This window comes from Vicugna pacos, chromosome 16 (assembly GCF_048564905.1).
Source record: "Vicugna pacos chromosome 16, VicPac4, whole genome shotgun sequence".
In the NCBI taxonomy this organism is placed as follows: Eukaryota; Metazoa; Chordata; class Mammalia; order Artiodactyla; family Camelidae; genus Vicugna; species Vicugna pacos.
In genome coordinates this window covers 13,722,431-13,745,424 of record NC_133002.1, presented here as the reverse complement: position 1 = coordinate 13,745,424, position 22,994 = coordinate 13,722,431, and the positions used below count along the sequence as shown (strand labels likewise).

Genomic DNA, 22,994 nt, shown 5'->3' with positions numbered 1-22,994 from the left:
TGCCCTCTCCCCCGCCTGTCACCTAATTCTGACTTAATACTATCCTTTTTGCCCTCAACTTCCAACCCAGTAACCCTTGCCCTTTTCTGTATTTTCTAAGGGTGCTTGGTTATTTTCTTGTATGCCCTTCTTCGAGCAACGTGACATTCCCCAGACCTGCTTTTCTTCCTCTGAATCAAAAAGTTGTTTTTCTCTAATTCTGAAAAAAAAAAAACCCAAACACTTCATCCACATCAGTTCTCCCATATATCTCCAGCATTACGGTGTTTCATATTTACTGAGTTTCAAGATCGCGGTACACATTATACACCTAATTCCAAAACCCTGAGTAATCACCAAGTCCTGTTTCTCTCTTACTTCAGCCAACCTCATCCCACTCTGAAATCCCCAAACTTCCCCTCTGTTTCTTTCATTAGGAAAACATAAACTTTGCACTGACCTCCAGCTGCTTGAACACTGTCTCCGGCAATTCCTGTTCATAGGTCCTCAGCAGTTCAATAGTTTGCTTCAGAGGCTCAAACATCTCATCGGTGCTGCTCTGCCGTTCTTTAACAGCCACAAGGTGTCCCATAATCTCAACCAACCCTTTGAAATCGCCTTTTTCGACTTTCTTGAGCAAGCCATTCTCGCTATTTTTTATAAATGCTTCAAGGTCGGCCAAGCTGAGTAAAACAAACAGGACGTGAGGAGCCATCCTCTTCCCGCTCCTCGGAAGGAAGAGTTATTTATTTCCCCGACACTAGCAGCTATTACTATGGAAAACGCTCCATGTGCCCACACTCTGCGGAGGCTACATCCTGACCACGAGACACGGCCCTCTTCAGAAACGTCAAAGTCTCAAAGGACAAAAACTGAGCCCTCCATGATGGAGGAGACTCAGGAGACAGGGCGCGTTATTGGGACAACTGGTGACATTGAGTCAGTCCGCGGATAAGTTCCTACTTCTGCACCACCATTAACATCCTTGTGTCGATAATGGCGTCACGGTCCCACGAGATGTTAGCATTTGGGAAAGCTGGGTGAAGGTGAAGCAGAACTCTTTGTACTATTTTTACAGCTTTTTAAAACAACTTATTTCAAAGTATAATAATTTCAAAGTGAATATATGATGCGTTGTTTTGTGAATCTGAAATTATTTTTTAAAAAACTGAAAACAGTCTGGTCTCTATGGTTATATACACTTGGGTCTAGTTTTGATGCTCACTAGATGTGTAACCATGGCCAAGTCATTTAATATCTCTGAGCCTCTGCTTCCTCACCTATGAGACTGAAAAAATCACTTGTCTCACCAGTGCTTGTGAGAGTTAAGTGAGATTCATTCTTTAATTCAAAATGTTTATCGAGCATCTATACTAAGCCCCAGCATGCTTCTAGGTTCTGAGGACAGGAGGACAAGTAAGAGAAACAAAGGCTCTGTCCTTATGAAGCTCATGTCCTAGTGGGAAAAATTAACAGGAAATGGGGGGAGGGCATAGCTCAGTGGTAGAGCACACGCCTCGCATGCAGGAGGTCCCGGGTTCAGTCCCCAGTGCCTCTGCTGAAACACCAAATAAATACATAAATAAACCTAATTACCCCCCCAAATAAACAAATAAATACATAAACAGGAAACAGATCGATGAAACGCATGGGTACACTCAGTGATGCATGCAATGAGATGAGGGCCTAGAGGCTGAGGACAGGACTTTACACGGAGCGGTCAGTGGGGCCTTTCTACTGAGACGATGTCCTAGCAGCAATGTAAACAGCATGAAGGCGGGGGCGCCGGGAAGAAATGGGAAAAGAGCTTCCCAGGCTCGGGAGCTGCGTGCAGAAAGGCACTGAGGCTGGATTCAGTCTGATTTGTTTGAGGGAGAGGGGTAGCAGAAGCATGAAGAGGACAGGAGGAAGCATGGAGGGAGAAGCGGGCAGACAAGGGGCAGATGCTGTAAGGCCTACTGGCTGTGGGAAGAGGTTCAGATTTTGTTCTAAGTATGAGAACACCAAGTACAAGAATGGCATAACTTGATTTATTTTCAGAAAGAGCTGTATGTGGAGGAGAGAGGACTTCACTGGTAGTGGTGCTGGTGCTGGTGCTGGTGCTGGTGCTGGTGGCATGGATCAGGGAGACAAGAACAGAAGCCAAGGGGGCATTTAGGGACTATAATGGTTGTTCGGTTGACAGAAGAGACTGGCTTTGACCTGGATGGTGGACATGAGAAGCGGTCAGATTCAAGGCAGTTTTTTGGTATGTAGAGCCAGGAAGACCCACTGATGGGTTGGGGGAGAGGTGTGAGGGAATGAGAGAATTCAATAAGGACTGCTGGCAATGCAGTAAATGATGATGCCATTTAAAGAGATGGGGAAGACGGGTTTTTTTTTTTTTTTTGAGGGAGAACTGGGAGAGGAGTTTGTTTGTTTATGTTTTTTGGGGAGAGGAGTAATTAGGTTTGTTTATTTTTTTAATTCATTCATTTATTTAATGGAGGCACTGGGGACTGAACCCAGGACCTCATGCATGCTAAGTAATCACTGTACCACTGAGCTATGCCCTCCCCTGCTGCCTCAGGAATAAGTTTTAAACACGTTAGGTCTGAGGTGCCTCACAGACACTAGACACCAAAGGGAGGTATTTTTTACACAGTTGAATGTAAGTCTAGAATTCCTAACAGGTGGGGCTAAAAACGTAAATTTGGTAGTTACCAGCACACAGATGTATTCAAAATATTAAGTTAAATATCACCTAGAATATGACTGTGGATAGAACTGAAATTCCGGGATTGAGGTATCGGAAATTCTAGTATATTAAGTCCTAGAAGAGGAGGTGTGCCAGCCAAGGAGACCATCAAGGCATAACCCGTGCGATAGGAAGAAATAAGAGAGTGAGGTATCCCAAAGAAACAGTCTGGGAAGGAGGGAGTGATCGGCTGGGCCAAGCACTGCTGAGAGGTGCCAGGTGAGAAGACGATCGGTCATCAGCCCCGGATGTGGCCCTCTGAAGCTCAAGGGGGAGTTTGACAAGAACGATTTCAGTGGAGCAGTCTAACGAAAGCCTGACTGGAGGGTGGGTTGGAGAATGGTGGACCTCTGTTTCTAGTTGTGTGACGTGCACGGTAATATGAATGACTCTTCTGCTAAAACAATAACAATGCATACGTGGCTATTTCAGAATCATTTAAAAATGTATCACTGAGGTGGCATGAAATTAAGAAATCTCCAGAGGCTGAAAATGCAGTGAAAGCAGAAACCCTGGGAGGAAAGCAAGGTTCAAAGCCGTCCTGCACGGGGTAGTTTCTACTGAACCCTGGGACCCCGAGCTGCTGCTCCGAGGCTTTATGAGCTGTGGGGAGGAGACGACTAAGCCCAGGGACCACACAAAGTGAGGAAGCTAATGGGAGGCTGTATGGGAAGTTTCAACACCACAAGAGTGAGCAAGCAGTATACACACTGCACAGTAGGGTGCGGCATGGAAACGTGCCCGTACTGGCCTAGGCACTAGGTGGACTATTCTAAGCTGACGTTCAAGTGGTCTAGGGTTGGAAGAGTCCCTTGAAGACTGGCAGGAACAAATGAAAATCATTCCTGGAGCAATGCAACAAGAATCCAACCCTTAAAGGATGAAACTCCAAGGAACATGATTTCATAATCCAAAGTCACAAAATAGGCAAGGAAAGAAGTCACCATGAGTGGGAGCCAGCAGAAACAGCAAAATCAAACCTGTGAAGATTTCAGATATTGGATCTCAGATGCAGAATATAAAACAGTAATAGTCAATAAGTCAAAGGACAAAAAGAATTCTTGTTTAGGGGTCTTGCTTTTTTGTTTGTGACCCACACGGCAAGAGCAAGTGCCTTCCCTACAGTTTCCCAGGCATCTACTGGAGACTGACCAAGAAAAGCAATTTCATCCTTTTAAGCATGATATATGCTTAAAATCACCCATCAGAAGCCTAGATAAGCTCTTACCTTCTCAATAATAGGTCACCACCCCTGCCCCTGCCCCAACTTGCCTTTAAGATCTATCTCAGAGTCAGGAATGAAGGTGATTTCAGAGGTTCTCCAAATACAGTCAGGATCTGTGGTAGTGTGGACCTTTGTATTGAATAATGGATTCAAAGAAGTGACAAAACCTACTGAAGTGGGTAACATGAAAATTATGGCCTGTGATGGCATTACTATGTGAAAAGAAGCTTTTAATATGTGTTCTAGCAATGCAAAAATGATCATACTGTGTCATGTTAGTGGACAATTCCAGGAGAAAGAAGCTAATAATTTTCTGTAGGCCTTTATGTTACCTTTGATCTACAGCATGAAGAAACAAACCATTTTTAAGGTGAGAAGTCAAAAGTTATCTTGAGATCATCCTCTAGTATATGTATTCTAAAACTTGAAAAGTGAAAAAATAAAAGAGAATGAATTTGGCAAAGAACAAGAGGGTATAGAAATGAATAAACAAAACTGTAAAATAACCAAATACAAGATCTAAAAATGCAAATTATAATGAAAATTCAAAGCTCACTGAATGAATTAAACAGGCAATTTAGACAAAACTGAGAGAATCTGACTACTGTATGATAAAAGTAGAGAAACTATTCAACTGCAGTGCAGAAATACAATAAACTGCAAACTATGAAAACTGTTCAAAGACATAGGGGATACTGAAAAATGTATACGTGTAATAAGAGCTCTAGAAGGAGGTGATACAGAGAATGGGCAAGAAGCAATCTTTGAGGAGATCGTGGCTGAGAATTTTCTTGAATTAATGAAAGACACCAAGTATTAGATCAAGGAATCCCAACAAATTCAAGGTGGAATTAATATAAAGAAACCCTCACACAGGTACTTCAATATGAAACCAAAAATTTTTAAAAATCATAAAATTAGCTGCAGAGTAAAGATACACTTCTATTAAAAAAAAAAAAACTAAACAGATGGCTGGCCATGCAACAGCAAAAATGAAGCCAGGACACAAAGGAATAATATTTTCAATGGACTCACAGATAATATCTCTGATCCTGGAATTCTCTCTTCCACAAACAAGTTTTTTCAAGAATGAGGGCAAAATATATAAATTTCCAGACAAAGAAAGAAGGAGAGTTCCACCAGCAGGAACTTACTAAAGGACTTTCTAATGGCTATACCTCTGGTAGCAAGTCTGTAATGTAGAAAGATGGAATGAGTGAAGATATCGGTAAATATGCAGGTAAACTTAAATAAACATTGAATGTACAGAAATAAAGTGTAATTTGCAGAGTTTAGATAAATAATAGAGAAGAATTGAAGTTACTGGGAATGATAGAATATAATTTGGGTTAAATGGTTGAGATCAAACCATTCTAAAGTCGTACTGGTTGTGAAAAGAGTAACAGTACTATTAAGTTTATTTCTTTTAAGAATGTTTTTAAAACTGGCTATGGTTAACCATTAGGACGGTAGACTTAGCACAACATCCAAATAAGCAGAAAGGAAAAAATGGAAAAAGAAAAAGAAAAGAGAAAATATCAAAAAATTCAACCCCAAAGCAGGCAAGACATTAAAAAGAAAAAGAAAAGAAGAACAAACAGAAACTACACAATAAAATTGTACAAATGAATTCAAATACAGTACAACAGACATTAATGAACAAAACCCTCCAGTTAAAAGAAAGATATTGAGGTAGATAAAACACTCAGCTCCATGCCAATAATAAAGATCTCTTGTAATACAAAGGCACAGGGAGACTGAAAGCCAAAGGATAAAATGAGAGACACTGGGCAAACATCATACAAAGGACCCAGTTTAGTTATATTAATATAAGACAAAACACACTTTAACCCAAGAAATGAAGCTAACGATAAAAGATTTTTAATGTGTGGCAAAAAGAGTCCATTATCCAGGAAGATATAAAAAAAGCTCTGCATGCTCGTATAGCAGAACTTAAAATACATGGAAATGAAAAGTGACAGAACTGAAAAATCAACAATCTACCACCCAAGTGGAAGATTTTTAACACAATTATCTCAGTAATTGACAAATTAAACAGACAAAGAAAATAGTGAGGTTATGGTGGATTTGAAGAAAACAAGTTTGAGCAAATGGGCATGCACAGAACATTACGCCCAGCAGTGTTAGAATACACATTCTTTTCAAATGTGCACAGAACACTAACAAAAACTGACCATACTGTAGTGCATAAAGCAAATCTCAACAAATTTCAGGAGCTTGTTATTATATATGTCACTTTCTCCAACCAGATGCAATTGTTAAATTAATATTAGGAACATAACCAGAAGAACCCCATGTTTTAAGATTTTAAAATACAAATATAAATAGATCATAATGAATACTAAAATATTTAGGACTAAATTATAATGAAAATATTGCATACTAAGACATGTGAGATGTAGGTAAAATTGTACTTAGAAGGGAATTTATAACTTAGAGTGTTACATTAAAAAAGATGGAGGGCTCAAAATGAATAAGCAAAGCACACATCTTAAGTTAGCCAAAGGACAGAAAATAAACACAAAGGAAGTAGAAGGAAATAATAAACATAAAAGAATAAATTATTGAAATAGAAATCAAATTATAATAAAGAGGATCAAAGGGCTCATAAGATACTTCTTTGTAAATGTCTGGTAAGATTAATTAAGTGAAGAAGTCAGAAAGCACAATAAAAATGAATAGAAATGTAAAGAGGGACATAATCATAGATTCTGTAGAGATTAAACAGGTAAGAGAATAATATAAATTTCATGACAATAATTTGAAGATTTACATGAAACGGCTACATCCCTAGAAAATATGACTTACTAAGGAAGAAAAAAACCTTAATATTCCTATAAACATTAGAGAAATTACAGGTAAAAATCTTGCCCAAAGAAAATGCCAATCCAGATGGTTCGATAAGAGATTTAAGTCAAATTTTCAAGGATCAGAGAATTTCAATCTTATATCGCTCTTACGGAAAATAAACAGGAAGGATTACTTCCCGACCCATTTTATGAAGCTAGCAGAACCACAGAGCAAGATCAGGCAAAGCCAGTACAGAAAGGGAAAACTGAACGCCAGTCTCAGCAAACACAGACACAACAGCGCCAAGTGAAACATGCGCAACAAAGTCAACCAATGAATGTATTGAAAAGGATAATATTTCATACTGGCTCATCTCAGTAATGCTAGGTTGGCTCAATATTAGAAACCAAATAACATGTTCACAACTTTAACATACTGAAGGGAAAAAAAACCAGTTATCTTAATGGAGTTAGGAAAAGCCTTCGGTAAAATGTTACATCCATTTATGTTAAATCCTCTTAACAAATTAGGAATAGAAGGGAACTTGTTTAATCAGATAAAGAGAATCCATAAGAAAGTCACAGAATATTATACTACTTGCTGAAATGTTGAAAGTATCCTCTTTAAGATCAGGGACAAGACAAGGATACTTATCACCACTTTATCCAATGTTATATCAAAGTCCTAGTCAGTGTAGTCAGATAGGAAATAGTGATAAAATGCATTAAAAGATGACTGAGAGGAAGAAATAAAATTATCATAAATTTATAGATGATGACTAAGTACATAGCAAAGAGTACATAAGTAAATTATTAGAGTTAACAAGTTAATTTAGTAGAGTTGCTTGATACAAAATCAATATACAAAAATCGATTTTATTTCCAAATACACATGGAAGATATGATTTAAAAAATCACTTATGCCTGGAAACAAAAAATAAAATACTACGAAATAAATCTTAACAAGACATGAAAATTATTTTAAAAGTAACAATTATAAAATTTCACTGAAAGACACTGAAGAATGTAAATGGAGAGAAAACATGGTCTTAGACAGGAATACTCGGTAAAAAGATGACAATTATCCTCAAATTGATCTATAGTCACTGCAAACATAAGCAAAATCCCAATGGATTTCTTCTTCTACAAACTGATTGTAAAATTTATGTAAAACTGTCTAAGGCCAAGAATTGTTGAGACACTCTTAATGGAAATGAATAAGGTGGGGACTCGCCCTGCCAGATATCAAGATTTATTACAAAGTTATAGTGACTAGGACTGTGTCATATTAACGCAGTGACAGGCAAAGAGCTACTTAACATGAAAGACGAAACTATAACTACAACTAAACTTTTAGGAAAGGACAGAAGAGAGTATCATTAGAATCATTAGGACAAGAAAGGATTTATTTAAGAGAATAGGTCACACAAGGGAAAAGACGGGCACATTTGGCTACATCAAATTGAACTGTTCATAAATATACCATAAACACAGTGGGAACACAGGCCACAAAACGGGAGACTATATTTGTAACATATACAAATCCATAGTAAAGGATTAGATATAGAATATATAAGTAACTTCTAATTACGGAAAAGGAAAAGATAAGGTCCAATAAAAAATGGGCAAGAGCTATGAATAAACACTGAAGAGGAAACATAATGGCTCACCCCAAACACAGGAAGACCAGCCACTTCATTCACAATCGGTGTAATGTAAAATATTTACCACAATGAGATGCCGCTAAACTCTCATTTGAACAGGCAGCATTAAACAGTCTGTCAGTAACAAGAGGAGCTAGGCTGTGGGGCTACAGGAACTTTCACACATGGCTGCTCCCTGGAGACCGCTGGCGCTACCTGCACTGGCCCAGCAGTTCCGTGCTTACGTGTACACCCGGGGGTACCTGCTCGTCTATCCCGCGGCACCTGTACACGAGAGCACACAGCAGTCTCGTCGATATTAGTGAATCCCCTCTGACACAACCCACGTCCTCATTAACTATAGGGTGGACAGGTTAACTGTAGCATATTTGGATGGGGTACTCAACAGCAGCTAAAATGAATGAAACAGTGCTGCATTCTCAACATGCATGGATCTCAGAATGCTGAGTGAGAGAATCAAGACACGGAAAGATAGGTGGTATGCGATACTGCTTCATTTTTACAGTTTTAAAATGCAGATGTGTATGTGTGTGTGTGTGTGTGTGTGTGTGCGTGTGTACTAAGCCACGAAGAAAAGCACAGGCAGGATTATGTCACATTTAGGGCAGGGGGCACATCTGGCAGGGAGGAAGAGGGATTTGATCAGGGAAAAATGCATAAGGGAATTTTAAAATATAGTTAATGTTCTCTTTCTTAGCTGGATAAGGCAAATGGAAGTGTTCATTTTAATACTTTTCTCTAAATTGTATGTATGCTACATTTTATAATGAAACTTCTTGTAGAGGGAATGGAAGATGGAGAAGTAAAGGGACCAAGAACAGACACAACTTGTGAGGAATTTTGCTGTGAAGAGGAGCACACAGAAATGGTGCTGGAGCTGGAAGGACTGTGGGACTGTGTTCCTTTCTTTTTTTTTTTTTCAGATGGCAGATATGACAATATATTTGCATGCCACTGAGAATGTATGAAGGGAAAAAATAGATGGTGTTGTTGATAGGAAATATTTAAGGAGGCAAGTCTTCAGGTAGGTGAGAGCAAAGAAGCTGGACTTAGAAAAGCAGCTTATTCACTGTAACAGGAGGTAGGTGAATGTATGGCTTCAAATGTAGGTAGGCTGGTAGATTTGTTGGTAAAAAGGTGCATTTGTTCTCTTGCGACTGGTTCTAATTTTTCAGTGAAATGAGAGGGAAGGTTATAAGGGAAGAAAGGATATTTGAGGTTTAAGGAGAAAGAGGAGAAAGAGTCAGGGGAGCTGGGAAGCATCTCTGAAAATGTTCAGGGCCTGCTTGAATTTTACGTTCATAGCTTTAATATGAGATTGGTCAGGAGAATGGTTTGCTCTTCCTTCATCAAGGATGACCTGCTCAGGCGCAGGTGTGGAGTGCTGAGTTTAGAGAGTCAGAGTTTTACTGCGTGGGAACAGGAATGGGGAGTAAGGGTGATAAATGCTGAGAAAGTGTCAGGGCCAATGGGCTGGAAATCCTGATGGGGCTGATGAACTTGGCATGGCAGGCCAATCTGTGACCTGGAAAGATACCAGGTGGTGGTCAGTCAACGGAATGCTTAAACCTGAGACTGTGAAGGGGAGCAAGTACTTCCACATCTTACCCTCCACTCCACTGAGAGTGCAGCAGGGAATCAGGGAGCAGAGGTGTGGCAGCAGGCAAGGGCACAGGAGACAGAGGCCAAGACAGTAATAGGCAGGTGTAATGAAGCATTGTGTGGATGCTGAGCCCCTGAGCAGGATGATCAGCAGCTGGATGGGAGAGGGAGGCTGAGCCGGACAAGATCTGATGAAGAGGAGGAAGGACTAAGGGCTCGGTAGGTGTCCACAGCAAGGACAAAGGGCAGTTGGTACTGGAAGAATTCACTCCAGTGGAGCTGGGGATTTTGAGGACAATGGTCTGGGACCAAGAATATCTTATCTACCTCTAGGCCCAGCGGGAAGAGTGACACAGGAGAAAAATCAGCCCCTACTTGGCAGGGCTGCAGGGAGGCAGTACCCTCAGGAGAGAGCAGGGTTTCAGAGAAAAAGCAGATAAAAGAATATGAAGAAGGGACAGCAGACTTTTGCTGATGAACGATCCTGAGGTCTACGGGAGGGGCATAGGGGAGGGCTTGGCAAGGGCAAGGATAGAGGTGGAGTCAGATTAGGGCATAAAGAGCTGAATGGGGATGAGAGTTGAGATGATATTATGAACTAAATGTGTTTCCCACAAACTCCTGTGTTGAAGCCCATATACCCAGTGAGGAGGTATTTGGAGCTGGGACCTTTGGGGAGATAATTAGGGTTAGATGAGGTCAGCAGGGGGTGCCTCATAAGGAATTAGTGGCCTTATAAGAGGAACAGGGAGACCTCTCTCTTTCTCTCTGTGCACAGGCATTAAGGAAAGGCCATGTGAGATTCAGACCTTGGACAGATCTTTGGGGACAAGACTAAGGTAAAGTGACTGGGAGACTGTTAACCAACTTGATCATTTCTCCAGAGGCTGATGCTCTGGCTTAGAGAGCCTGGTGCTGGCCTGGGTGGTCTGGATCCACTGTGAAACACAGAGTTTCAGATCCAATCTGTCACACGGCTAGTGGTACTGACAGGCACTGGGGTGTGGGGATTTAGTGACTTTCGCACTGCACGGCTGGATAACCTGAGACAAGGAGTTAGTGGGAGAAATAAAAATTAAGAGCCCCATTAGACCCCCTCTGCTTCTCAGGCTTAAAAAGATTTCACAGCCAGAGTTGTGAAGGGAGGTTAGATCTGCTGTTACTATATCGAACGTTATTTACCACTTACTGCGTGACTTTCACACACTGGGCACCAATGGAAAACAAAACAAAAAGCGGCCAGGAGTGAGGAACAAAGGAGAAGGGCAGGACTAAAGCTACTACTGGTGTCCACATGCCTGGAACCTCCAATGAGCTGTTTTAATTTTTAATTTAACCAATGAACCCAAGGGGAAAAGTGTGACAAAGATGAAAAACATGGTGTTCCCGCCAGCTCGGGAAGCTGGAAGAAAGCTAGAATGCCCTGGTTACCTGTGAGTGACGTAGTCCACAAGATGCTGTTTGAACATGAGGCTCCACTTCTTAATTGTATTCAGCAGAGATGCTTTAAAGGGTCGGACATCGATCTTCATCCAGCCATCAAACACCTTGATGGGCTCCAGCCTGCACACATCTTCGTGGAGCTTTTCATAGGAGTCGATCTGTGCTTTGAACTGATGGAGGAGGGGCGGGTTCTCCGGGATGCTGTCCTCGGCATGGGTTTCGACCTCCTCGGGTGTGAGGACGCGCCCGTACAAGAGAAACTGCCCCAGAACCTCCTTCCGGTCCTCCAAGTAGAGGTAGGAGTATCGGCTGAAGGTGTCCCGGTAGCGGCAGCAGAGGGCCATCACGCTCTGTACCCTCTCCATGAGCTCACCCCGCATGCCCGCCAGATCGGCCATGGCCTCCAGGTCAACCTGCGGGAGCAAGACCACAGCGGGCGGGTTACAGCAGCGCTTCGCTGGGAGCTCCAGATCAGGCTGGCGGGCAGGACAGCTGCAGATCCAGTACCTGATAGTGGGGAGAGTCGTTCTGAGGGGAGAGCCTTGGCACCAGGGACGGTATCTTAAAAATGCTGGTGACAAGACCTTCAACAATGTCATAGAAGCCACCCTTCACTCCGGACTCCAGAGACGGACAGAAGACCAATTCTGGGATGGCTAAGCTCAGCTGTGCTTCAAATATCGGGGTGACGCCTGCCTTACATTCTGAAAAACAAGGAAAACAAACAAAACAAAGGAGAATGGGTAAAAGAGACAAAGTACAACACTGTTTCAAAAGCACTCAGAACATTTCTTTCCTTTAGATGGGCTATCTGGGTATAAGGAAGTGGAATGTAAAATTTGCTAACACCCCACAAAAGGCAAGGGTGATGGTCTTGCGGTGTCTATCACAGGGGAACCACTGACACTTCAAAGTGGCTAATTTTTGTGCAGAGCTGTCCTGGGTGTTGCAGGACATTTTCTCTCCTTGTCCTCAGAGAGCAGGTGCCAGTGACTGACCACCCAGGCCAGTCCCCTTCCACACTCCCAGTGCCTCCTGGGGGACAGCACAGCCTCTGGCTGAGAAGAGGTTGATTTTGCCAAGCCAATTACTTGGAAGCAGCTGACTTCCTTTTGGGCACAAACCAGGCAATTCCATGGGCAGCCACTGGAGGAAGGGTGTGCTTGTCCAAAGTTGTGTAGTTATGGGGAAAAAAAAAGGACACAGTCCTGCCTGTTCCTGCCTGTTTTGCTCCTTTTCTCTAAAAGCAGAACTTATTTTAATTCTGTAGTCCTGTAGTGATAAAAATTTAAGAAACAGTATAAATAATTAACAGATCCCTGATTACTTGCTAGACTAACTTGCCTTGCTAAATTTAAATCAAATATATAATATGGAACAAAATGTTCCAAGTATAAGATAAATGCTTGGATTCTTATTAATAACCACTTATTTTCATCTTTTTACTGTAAAAATACTTAGGAGGCTGTTATGTGGTTGATACCACGGGTGGTGGAGACTACCCATATTACTCCATTACCCCTTCTTCCCAGAACCAGAGGGACTCCCTCACCCCTGGAACATGGGAGGACACACCACTTCTGGGCTGGGGTCCATGAGACAGCAGGTGAGCCTCCTCTGTGCTCGCTCTTCTTCCCTCCCACAGGCGAGACTGGGATGTGGCAGTGACCGACTCAACCACGGAAATGAAAACCAGGCCCCAGCAAGTGGTGGAACCACAGCATGGAAGGACCTTGCCACTAACCTGGAGTGCTCACTTTTGACTGGTACGGAGGACAGATGTCTTTGTCCTTTAAGCCACATCACTGATGGAGTTCTGTTAACATTGCTTAGCCATTCTCCCCAACTAAAAAACAGTGGGATCCTCAAAGATACGTAAGACTAGGGTCTGGCCTTCAGAACAGTAGGGATGATAAATTTGCATTACTGGACTCAGGAGTGCCCCAGCAAATGACTGTTTAACTTAAGGCAATGCAAGTTTACTAGTATTATAGTAACTATACCACTATTATAGTTTTTTTTAAAACAAACCTGCAGAATTATGCCTTGCATATGTTCTCATGATATAGTTTGCATTACTACATGCATCCAATACTTGTAACTTAATAGATCGGGTTGTATATAATTTAAAGGATTTAAAAGACTTTCAAGAGCATGCTGACTACATGAGATTTTGCCCTATGTGCCGACATGAGAAGCCAATCCCTATGTTAGATGCAATGTCAACATAATTGCCGTACAAGCCGGATGGTCTTAGTGGTTCTACACCCTTGGCACAAGTAGATCACTTTAAGAGTTGAGAAAGGGAAGGGTGTTTCTGGATAGAGTGGGTGGCATTTAACACAGGCAGGGTTTGGATTCTGAGAGATGGCTGGGAGGTCAGCCCAAGCCACGGGAATGGTATCTGACCGAACACGAGAAGTAGAAGTAGCAGGGTGGACCAGGGAAATAAAGCAGTCCAGCTGGGCTAGGGCAAAGGGTCACAGAGACTTTCCACTTAGAGGCCACTCTCTTCAGGCTCCTTCACCTCCTCTTGATAACCAGTGCCTTTTCATTTTATCTATAGCTCCTCAGCTCAGGCAGCTACTAAGCCAGCTCCTGCCCATCCTATATTGTGAAGAAAATGTGTTTCCCTCCCCTCCTATTTCCACGGAGGGAAGGTAACTTGGCTACCATCCCCCCCCATCCTCCTGCTCCCATGCTCTCCTTTCCACGCGAGGAGGGCAAGTGACACATGGGACAGCCCCCATCAGGAGAGCCGGATAGCCACTGGCCTAGGGTGAGTCCCTACATTTAGGGGCCATCTCTTGTGCGGTGCCTGCACACAAGTGTGTCTGGGGCATCTTCCTAGATCTCGAGAGGAGGGCCAAGTGATGAGGACACTCAACCTCCAATATCAGACGAGGATGGTCAGTTCACTAAGATGAGCACCTCTGGCACTGGTCCCTTGGAACCAGCTCTCCAATCTTGGTGTCTGTGTTCCCCCTGTAACCAGCTGTACTGGTTACCTGCCCCCAGGTTCTAGAAGGTGACTTCCCAACCTGTTGGTTATGCTGTTTCCTGCTACTGTATCTCCTTGATTTGGAGCACCCTGCATTGTGAAAGCAAAGACCTTGCCTCTGACCTGAGTCACTTCACCTATCAAGACCACGGGGTGGAGATGGGGGCAGCCCATCTGAGCTCCCCTCAGGGCTGGCCTTGCTCCTCTCTGCATTCTCAGCCTGGGTGTCTGCATGCATCCTCCGGCATGGCCTGGATGTCTGGACACTGGTCTCAACCTACCTATTTTAACTCTGCATTTGATTTCTTTCTTAGGTTGAACTCGACATCTCAAACTCTCATCTCACCTTCATCCTCACCTTATCCTTCACTCTTGCTAAGCTTCTTAGAATCTATCAGCATATGAAAGGTTTAATTCAACTTCATTCCTGAACTCTTCTGCCTTTTCATCCCATCACTTACTAACTGAGGTTGGCCCCTACTGTAAAATCGTTGACTCTGCACCGGAACCCAGTGTATCAACCATAAATGCTAAAACCTTAGCTATCTTTCAACAGATTCCAAGAATGCCCATTACCTCTGTAACAGTCCTTTTCCTTCTGAAAGCCCCCTCACCCGCAGCTTCTCATCTGACTCTTTTTAGACAAAAACTCCTGTTTCTTCCACTTAAGCTGGCTACTAAAAGCTCCCTGTGTTCTCAAAAGGCTACAGAGCTAGAGCACATTAGGCTTGGAGGCACAAACCGCCCCCTCCCACTGCCATGAGTCAAGCCCAGATGAAGCTGCCATCTCCGGCGGTGCTTCCCGCTGCTCCAGCTTAGTCACTCCTCCTCACTGAAGCTTGATTTAGACTGAATTAGCTTTTACGTGTTTGCTTCTGCTATGGGCTTCGCTATCTTAGAGCCTGGCTTATCACCTGAGTTTAGGAGAAAGAGAAGTCTTTCATCTTTGAAGAGTTGAGAAACTCAATACATTTGCTATTTTACTGTGTACAGTTCACAGCATTTTGGGAAGAGGCCAGAGCACTCAACTGCACTTCACTGCAATGTGACAGGTGCTATTACTGCTATCTTCCCAGTAATAACCACATCCATAAGCCAGTAACTACCAGTGTTTTCCAGGAGGTACTTGAGGGAGCACTCAACGGCAAGGAAGAATCCATCCAGTAACATATCATCGATGTAGTTAACGTAAGTCTTCCAGATACTGGAGGTCGGGTCTGCTGAAAAAAGACCCAGATTTTGCTGCAAGATAAAGAAGAATGGATATAAACCATGTTTAATAATATGGGAGGATTGGTCTTATCATCATTAATGGGAATGAAAACAACACATGGAGAAAAACTGCACTGTTATGAAGAATATGCTATTACAGACGCACCTGGGAGATAGTGTGGGTTTGGTTCCAGACCACCACAAGAAAGTGAATATACAATAAAGTCAGTCACACAAAGGTTTTGGTTTCCCAGGGCAAATATAAGTTATATTTACACTGTACTGTAGTCTATTAAGTGCAATGGTTTTAAGTCTATAAAAAGAATGTTTATCCCTTAATTGAAAAATATTTTATTGCTAAAAAAATGTTGACTATCACCTCAGCCTTTGGCAACTCATAATCTTTTCACAATAGTAACAAAGATTACCAATCACAGATCACCATAAAAAGGATAATACTAATTTAAAAGCTTGAAATACTGTGAGAATTACCAAAATGTGACACAGAGCTATGAAGTGAGCAGATGTTGTTGGAAAAATGGCCTTGATAAACTTGCTCAACATAGGGTTGCCATAAACCTTCAATTGAAAAAAAAAAACCAAACAGCGTGATATCTGTGAAGCACAATAAAGAACATGAAAATGAAGTACACCTACATGCGTGTATCAGACCCATCCCGTCCAATGGGGACAGGCCTTGCTTGAAAGGAACACACAGTTAACCGCTGAGGGGAATGTGGTGTCTCATCCTCTCCCAAAGAAAGGAGGATGGGTCAGGCCACCTTCCCAGGAGGAATGCTGATGGATGCAGTGTGGGCTTCATGGGTGCTGGCCGGTGGCTGGAGGGAGCTGCATCAGAGCAGAAGTGAGGGCAGGCAGAGGAAGGAACACCAAGGGCAGAGGGCATTGTAATTCAAAATGTATAAGAAATCTGGTGACCCATCCCAGCAAGTAAAGCATTTCCTGGATAATCCTTAGAAATGAGCTGGAGTTTCTTGTTGTTGGCATTTAATATTATTAACTAGAAACCTTTCTCATACTGAGTGACTTCGAAACACACACACAGAAACGAATGCACGGGCCCTTTCTCCCTCCCTGTCATGTGATACAGTCCCTGACCTAGTGGTGCAGCAAGTACAGATGTCCCATTTACTCATCATTATTTTCACCATTCAGCCTTCTTATAGCAATTTTCCATTTAGCTTACATCTTCAAAGAAAGCAGTTATTACTCTGCGAAAGTAAATTTTCCAGGTGACTCACACTTAGTCCTTTAGGAAATACTACCATATGATAAATCCGCCTAAGTTAAAAAATACAACTCATGATTCTGCTTTTAAACGACACTCTAAAATTTTAAAAATGCATTACCTACACCTTTCCTTCCTAAGTAGATTAAAGATTTAATGAAAGTCCACCATCATGCAAGTCATCACAGTGACAATACAGAGCTGCTCTCGGGTGTTACTAACCTGTGTATGTCTGCTTGCTTCTATAGTTAAAAACTTTGAGTCTTTATGACTGCCTTGTAGAATTGTTCGCTCTCTTTTCTACTGACACCCTATCAATACAGCTATCTATACCTTTCACCTCTCTACCACAAATCTACTACAGAACAAGGAGCAAACACATAGGAGTTTTCTGTAAACTAAAAAGAAATAGCTCAAGTTTCCGGTTTTAGCCGAGACAGGAATGAGATCAGACTTTCCCTTCTGCTACAAACAACTATAGAACTGGATACAAGAAATAATTATTTTGGGTAACTGGATAACAGCACGGGATGCGATCCTTAAGAGAAGGGGAATACTCAAGGTGTGTTCACAACCACCTGGCTTTCTTCCTAGAGGCACTTCCCAGAAGCCATGGCACAGGGAAGTGGGCCTAAATCAGGGCATCCTTCCTGCTGGGAAGAAAAGACAGAAACTGGGGCTTTGGACTGCTCAGGCTGCTGAGTCCCCTAGAGTCCCTGACTGAGTATTAAGCCACACATACTTGGGACAAGACTCTCCAAGACCAGGTAGAGAACAGTTACTGAGGGCTTGAAGCTGAATGGAGACTGTGAAGGTCACCCAGTGCTGGAAGATGTCAGTGTTCTGTCAAGACCTCACAGATAACCTAGGATTTCAGCTGAGAACCTGAAATGCTTTAGGGTTAGAGCTCTATTCCAGAGTAAGGTCTCTTCAGACTTTCCCTAACAAAGCTTAAAACAAAGCTTGTGATCGAGCTGACCCACCAGTGACTTAACTGCCTGCCAAAACAAAATCACAACTCTTTAAGGGAAATAACAGCCAGATTTTAAAGTGGCATCCAACATGCCTACAACATAATAAAAAATTACTAGATGTGCAAAGAAGCAGGAAAGTGTGACATTTTACCAAGAGAGAAAATAATCACTAAGGACAGACTGAGAAACTGGCTGTCACACCAATCCTGGAATGTCTATTCCTTAGATTTATTTTATGTGTGAAAAACATAAACTTACTACTTCACATTAAAAAAAACTCAGGAAATAATATAGATGTTGGAATTAGCAGACAAGAATGTCATAATTTGATTTAAAATTCCCCAAATTTGGCAAAAAACAGATTCAAGAACTCACAAACTCCAAGCAGGCTGAATATAAAGAAAACTTATTTAGGCACATTATGGTCAAATGGAAAAAAATACAAAGAATTTATTTAAAAGGAATCTATTAAAAGCAGCCTGAGAAAAACAGTACATTATATATAGAGGAACAAAGATACACATTACGGCTGGCTTCTCATCAGAAACCTTGGAGGATAGAAGACAATAAAATGACTTCTGAAAGAAAAATAAAACTGTCGACACAGAATGTTATATTCAATGAAACTCTCCTTCAAAAACAAAGGCGAAATAAGGACATTTTCCGATAAACAAGAACTGAGAGAATGTGTCATCAGCAGACCTGAACTGCAAGAAATACTAAAGGGCATTCTCCTGGCTGAGGAGAAACGACCACAGATGGTAGCTCAGTTGTACAGAAAGGAAAAACAAGTCTGAAGATAATAAACATATCAGTAAAGACAAAACACTATAAATATTTTTCTACACGTTTTAAAACAATTATAATACTCTACTGTGGGGTATAGTTTACACACACACACACACACACACACACACACACACCCCAACACTACAAAAGATGGCCGAGCAGTTTGAATTGCTGCTAGGTTCCTATACTTCATGGAGAAATTCTAAGTAGAAGGTGATTAGTTCAGGAGACCTACTGAAACCTAGAACAACCGCTGCAAATGTAATGCAACAAGGTAAAGCTGAAATTCCAATTAAGAAACTAAAATAGAATACTAGAAAATATACAATTAATAACAAGAACAGGTGACAAAAAGAGTAGAGGAGCAAAAAAGAAATGAAGCAAAAAGAAAACAAATGGCAAAATAGTGGTGCTAAATCCAATAATCCAATGCTTACATTAAGTGTAATAGTCTAATCATTCCAATTATCAGGAAGAATTGTTAGAGGTAGAAAAGTAAGTTTTTACTATATGTTGTCTATTTAAGAGACGAAATTTGAGTCCAAAGAAATAAATAGGATGGATGTAAGACGCTGGAAAGAGATGGATGATGCAAAAAGTAGGAATAGTGAATCTGGAAGGAAAGGCAATAATGTCCTCAGAAAAAAACAGACTTTTAAGACAAGGGAAATAAACATAATTTCATAGTGATAAAATGGCCAATTCATCAGGAAGTTAGAGTAATTATACACGTGTTTGTACCTATTAACAGAGCTTCAAATACCTGATGAAAAATCTGACAGAACTAAAGGATTAAATAGAAAAATCGAAAATCATAGGTGGAGATTTTAACATTCTGCCTTTAGTAACTGGTAGAACAAACAGACAAAAAAACTGAGACATCATATAGGTGATATGCACAAGACTATCAACCACTTTGAACAAACTGGTATTTACAGAACACCAAGTTCAACAATGTAAGAATAAATACACTGTCAATTGCACAAAGAACATCCAACAAGACAAACCATATTCTAGGTCATACAACAAGACGAATTCCAAACATATAGAGTATCTTCTCTGCTCACAATGGAATTAAATTAGGTATCAATTTCATTAGGCTACCCTGAGAAGCCACAAATATGTAGAAATTAAACAATATACTGAACAAATCACAAGAGAAAAAATTTAAAACTGAATAATAATGAAGACGAGGTAGATCAAATTTGTGGAATGCAACAAAAGCACTGCTAAGAGGGAAATTTATATCATCACATGTTTGAATTAAAAGGGAAGAAAGGCTTAAAATCAATACCCTAAGTTTCTACCCTTATAGGCTAGGGAAAAAAGGTGAGCAAATTAATCCCAAATTAACTAGAAAGAAAGAATGAAGAATAGAAACTAATGAACTAGACAACAGACAAAGAAAATTAAAAGGTCAAAAGCACAACATTTTATTGTGCTTCAAATCACAGATAACCCAAAGACAATGACTGTAATTCATTACTGACTGCACATGAGATCAATCCATCAGAACTGCCCTATGGCCACTTCAGAAGGGCTGGAGCTGGTGGCCACTGAGAGCTCTTTTCCCTTGTTCAGTCTTGGATGATGGGACACGAGGTTGCCATGATCACAGTGCAGGGAAGAGCCTTACCATGTGAAGCACCCTGCATTTTCCCCTCTCTTTATCAAACGTAGTCAGGGATACCACAGTCCTCTTGCATCACCACAGGCTCTAAAGAGCGAGGCTGTGAAGATGATACTGGAGGTCCATATTAGTTTGTGTGGGCAAAGTAGATAATTTAGGATCTTGTCCTTGGCATCTCCTTCTACCCCCTTGGGGTGTGGTCTGGGACTGAAGTTATGTGACAACTGAGTAGTGTCACCATTAAAATAGTATTAATTTTCACACACTGATTCCAGAACGTGACTTTGCACTCCCTCTGTCAGTTTTAGTTCTTTTGCTGTAAGTATCAACTTCTATCCCTGACTGTAGAAGACACAGCATTTATTGACTGTTTTAATTTCCAAATCACTTCTTGCACCCAATCATGCTTCTTGGTGCCTTTCCTGTACTTGTGGTGTTTGTGTCTGAGAGGCTGGTTGTTACCTGAACAAGGGCATGAATCTTAAGGCCAGATTCTTTGATCAGACTGTAGTATTTTTCCATTCGATCATGCTGATCTTCCATAGAAAGAAGGCATTCCTTTTTCCCATCTTTTCTCTTAAATATTGGTGTCACCCATGTTTTCATGATATTTTGAATCTCTTCCACATTGTCTTTAATTTTCTGAATTCTTTGTTCAAGATCACGAATACTGTTGGTGATTTCAATGACATAATCCCAAATGCCTGCTCCCCAGAAGAAAAAGAATTAATTGAAATTGAAAGCTTACAGTGGTATAGCTAAGGGTCCAATTGCTATGAGAGATAAGGATTTAATACTTGTGGGTTTTATAAGACTTGTCTGCACAGGTTAGTTTGCAATCATCAGAACCTTTTCCTTCCTAACTGTATCAATCCCTTACCATGCCCCTGGTCGCGAGTTCTTTGAGAGTTGGGCCATGTTCCCCTAGTCCTCATATCTCATAATTTCCCCACAGTCCCACACATGATACCTTGTACAAGTTAATCAATCAACGAAAGTTTACTGAATTAAACTGGAGGACACAAGAGAAGTAAATGCATGGTTCTCTCATTTAAGATGTTTACAGTGCAATATAAAATAGATAAACAACAAGGTCCTACTGTGTAGCATAGGGAACTATATTCAATACCTTGTAATGGCCTATAATGAAAAAGAATATGAAAAGGAATATATGTATGTGTGTGTGTGTGTGGGTGTGTGTGTATAAATGAATCACTATGCAATACACCAGAAATTAACATAACACTGTAAATTGACTACACTTCAGTTAAAAAAAGATGTTTACGGTCCAGTTGAAAAAAGTAAGTAATGATGATAACATAGTAAAAATCCTCGTTCATGGAGTGCCTGACATATGCTGGAGACCGCGACAGCTCATGCATCCTCTGAGCCTCCTCAGTGTGTGGCAGCAAAGATTTCCAAATCTCCCAACCACACAAACAGGAGGCAGAAGAGGAACAAAAGCCCTCCTTGTCTTCTCTACTTAGGACACGATGTCTGAGAGGACGGACTCGTGCTCAAACCCAAATCAGATTAACAGGGGAGTTAAGTGAGGTTCTATCAACTTTATTAGAACCTCGACTCCCAACCTTTTCCCCGGACTCCAGGTGGTGCCCTGTTACCTTCTGTTTTCCAGCTCAGAGTCTCCTCTGCAGCTCTCAGGCGGAGATCAATATTTTGCAGCTCTTCCTCCACTAATGGAAATTCCACCTCTAGCAGAGTTTTCGTAACCTTGTTGTACCAATCTGCCATCAACTCCAAATTGGCCACAAGCTGCCGATAAAAGTCCCTGGAGGAGAACATGGCGGCTGCTGTCTCAGGGATGTGCTCCATCTGCCTGGGCTGAAGATAACTCATTTCTTTCAGCACTGAGGTCAGCTGGAGGAAAGAATCGACAAAAGTGGCCCGAGTTCAGTGGCAACGAGGAGCAGCAGTGTCGGTCAGGACTGGAAAACCCCAGGGCCCAAAGGCCTCCTGGGTCCCTTCTTAACTTCTGCTCCTACCGGTTCCTTAAATCTACTCTCTGAGAAGGGAAATTGAGTATCAGGCAAAAGGAAGACGATCAGAAAGCACCAGTGTTTACCAAATCTGTGAATCACAAACAAAGAGCAAGAGTAGGAAAACTGAGAAAGAAGAGACCAGTGACAGCAGGGGAGGGCTCTGCCTTGATGATTTGGGCATGCGGCTGTGAAACCAAAAGGCTCCTGCTGCCCAAGCCAGGTCTGTGGAGGGTGGGGGTGGGAAGGACGAGGATCATCTTGTCAAAGCGAAGAAATGAGTCTTCCAACTCTCTTTATTGGCTTTTATTCCACGGGGACTTGATGCTCTACTTAAACTGGAATTTTCTCAAAAAAAAAACCCAATACGCTATCAGCTTAGTTTTCAGCTCTTTCTACGCTGCATTCCTACAGGACATGCCATCAAGACAGAACCAGGAGACTGCTTTTAGCTCAGTGCGGCCAACACCTTGTGTTAAATTTTTAAGCTGAATGATGTACATCCGTATATGGACTAACTTTTGGTTATAGTGTTCTCTAACACTAAGCTTTCCATGGCGGCCACAGCCCACACTGGTCTTCTACCCTTCTGATCATTTAAAGCAGGGTTTCTCAACCTCAACACCATCGACATTTTTGGACAAAACACTCTTCGTTGTAGGGCACCATCCTGTCCGTTGTA

The 22,994-nt window shown here is 41.6% G+C and overlaps 1 protein-coding gene across 5 annotated transcripts in view; it reads right to left on the bottom strand.

The window, feature by feature from the left end:
• The window catches only part of DNAH9 (dynein axonemal heavy chain 9), a 264,304-nt gene that overhangs the window by 199,982 nt on the left and 41,328 nt on the right, over nt 1-22,994 (bottom strand). For all 5 annotated transcript variants that reach the window (XM_072940756.1, XM_072940754.1, XM_072940753.1 and 2 more), the window contains 6 exons: nt 21,938-22,193; nt 20,778-21,019; nt 15,568-15,703; nt 11,968-12,164; nt 11,449-11,873; nt 440-662 (listed from right to left, as the gene is read on the bottom strand). In XM_072940756.1, the coding sequence (XP_072796857.1) occupies nt 440-662; nt 11,449-11,873; nt 11,968-12,164; nt 15,568-15,703; nt 20,778-21,019; nt 21,938-22,193 (1,479 nt within the window). The remainder of the gene's footprint in view (nt 1-439; nt 663-11,448; nt 11,874-11,967; nt 12,165-15,567; nt 15,704-20,777; nt 21,020-21,937; nt 22,194-22,994) is intronic.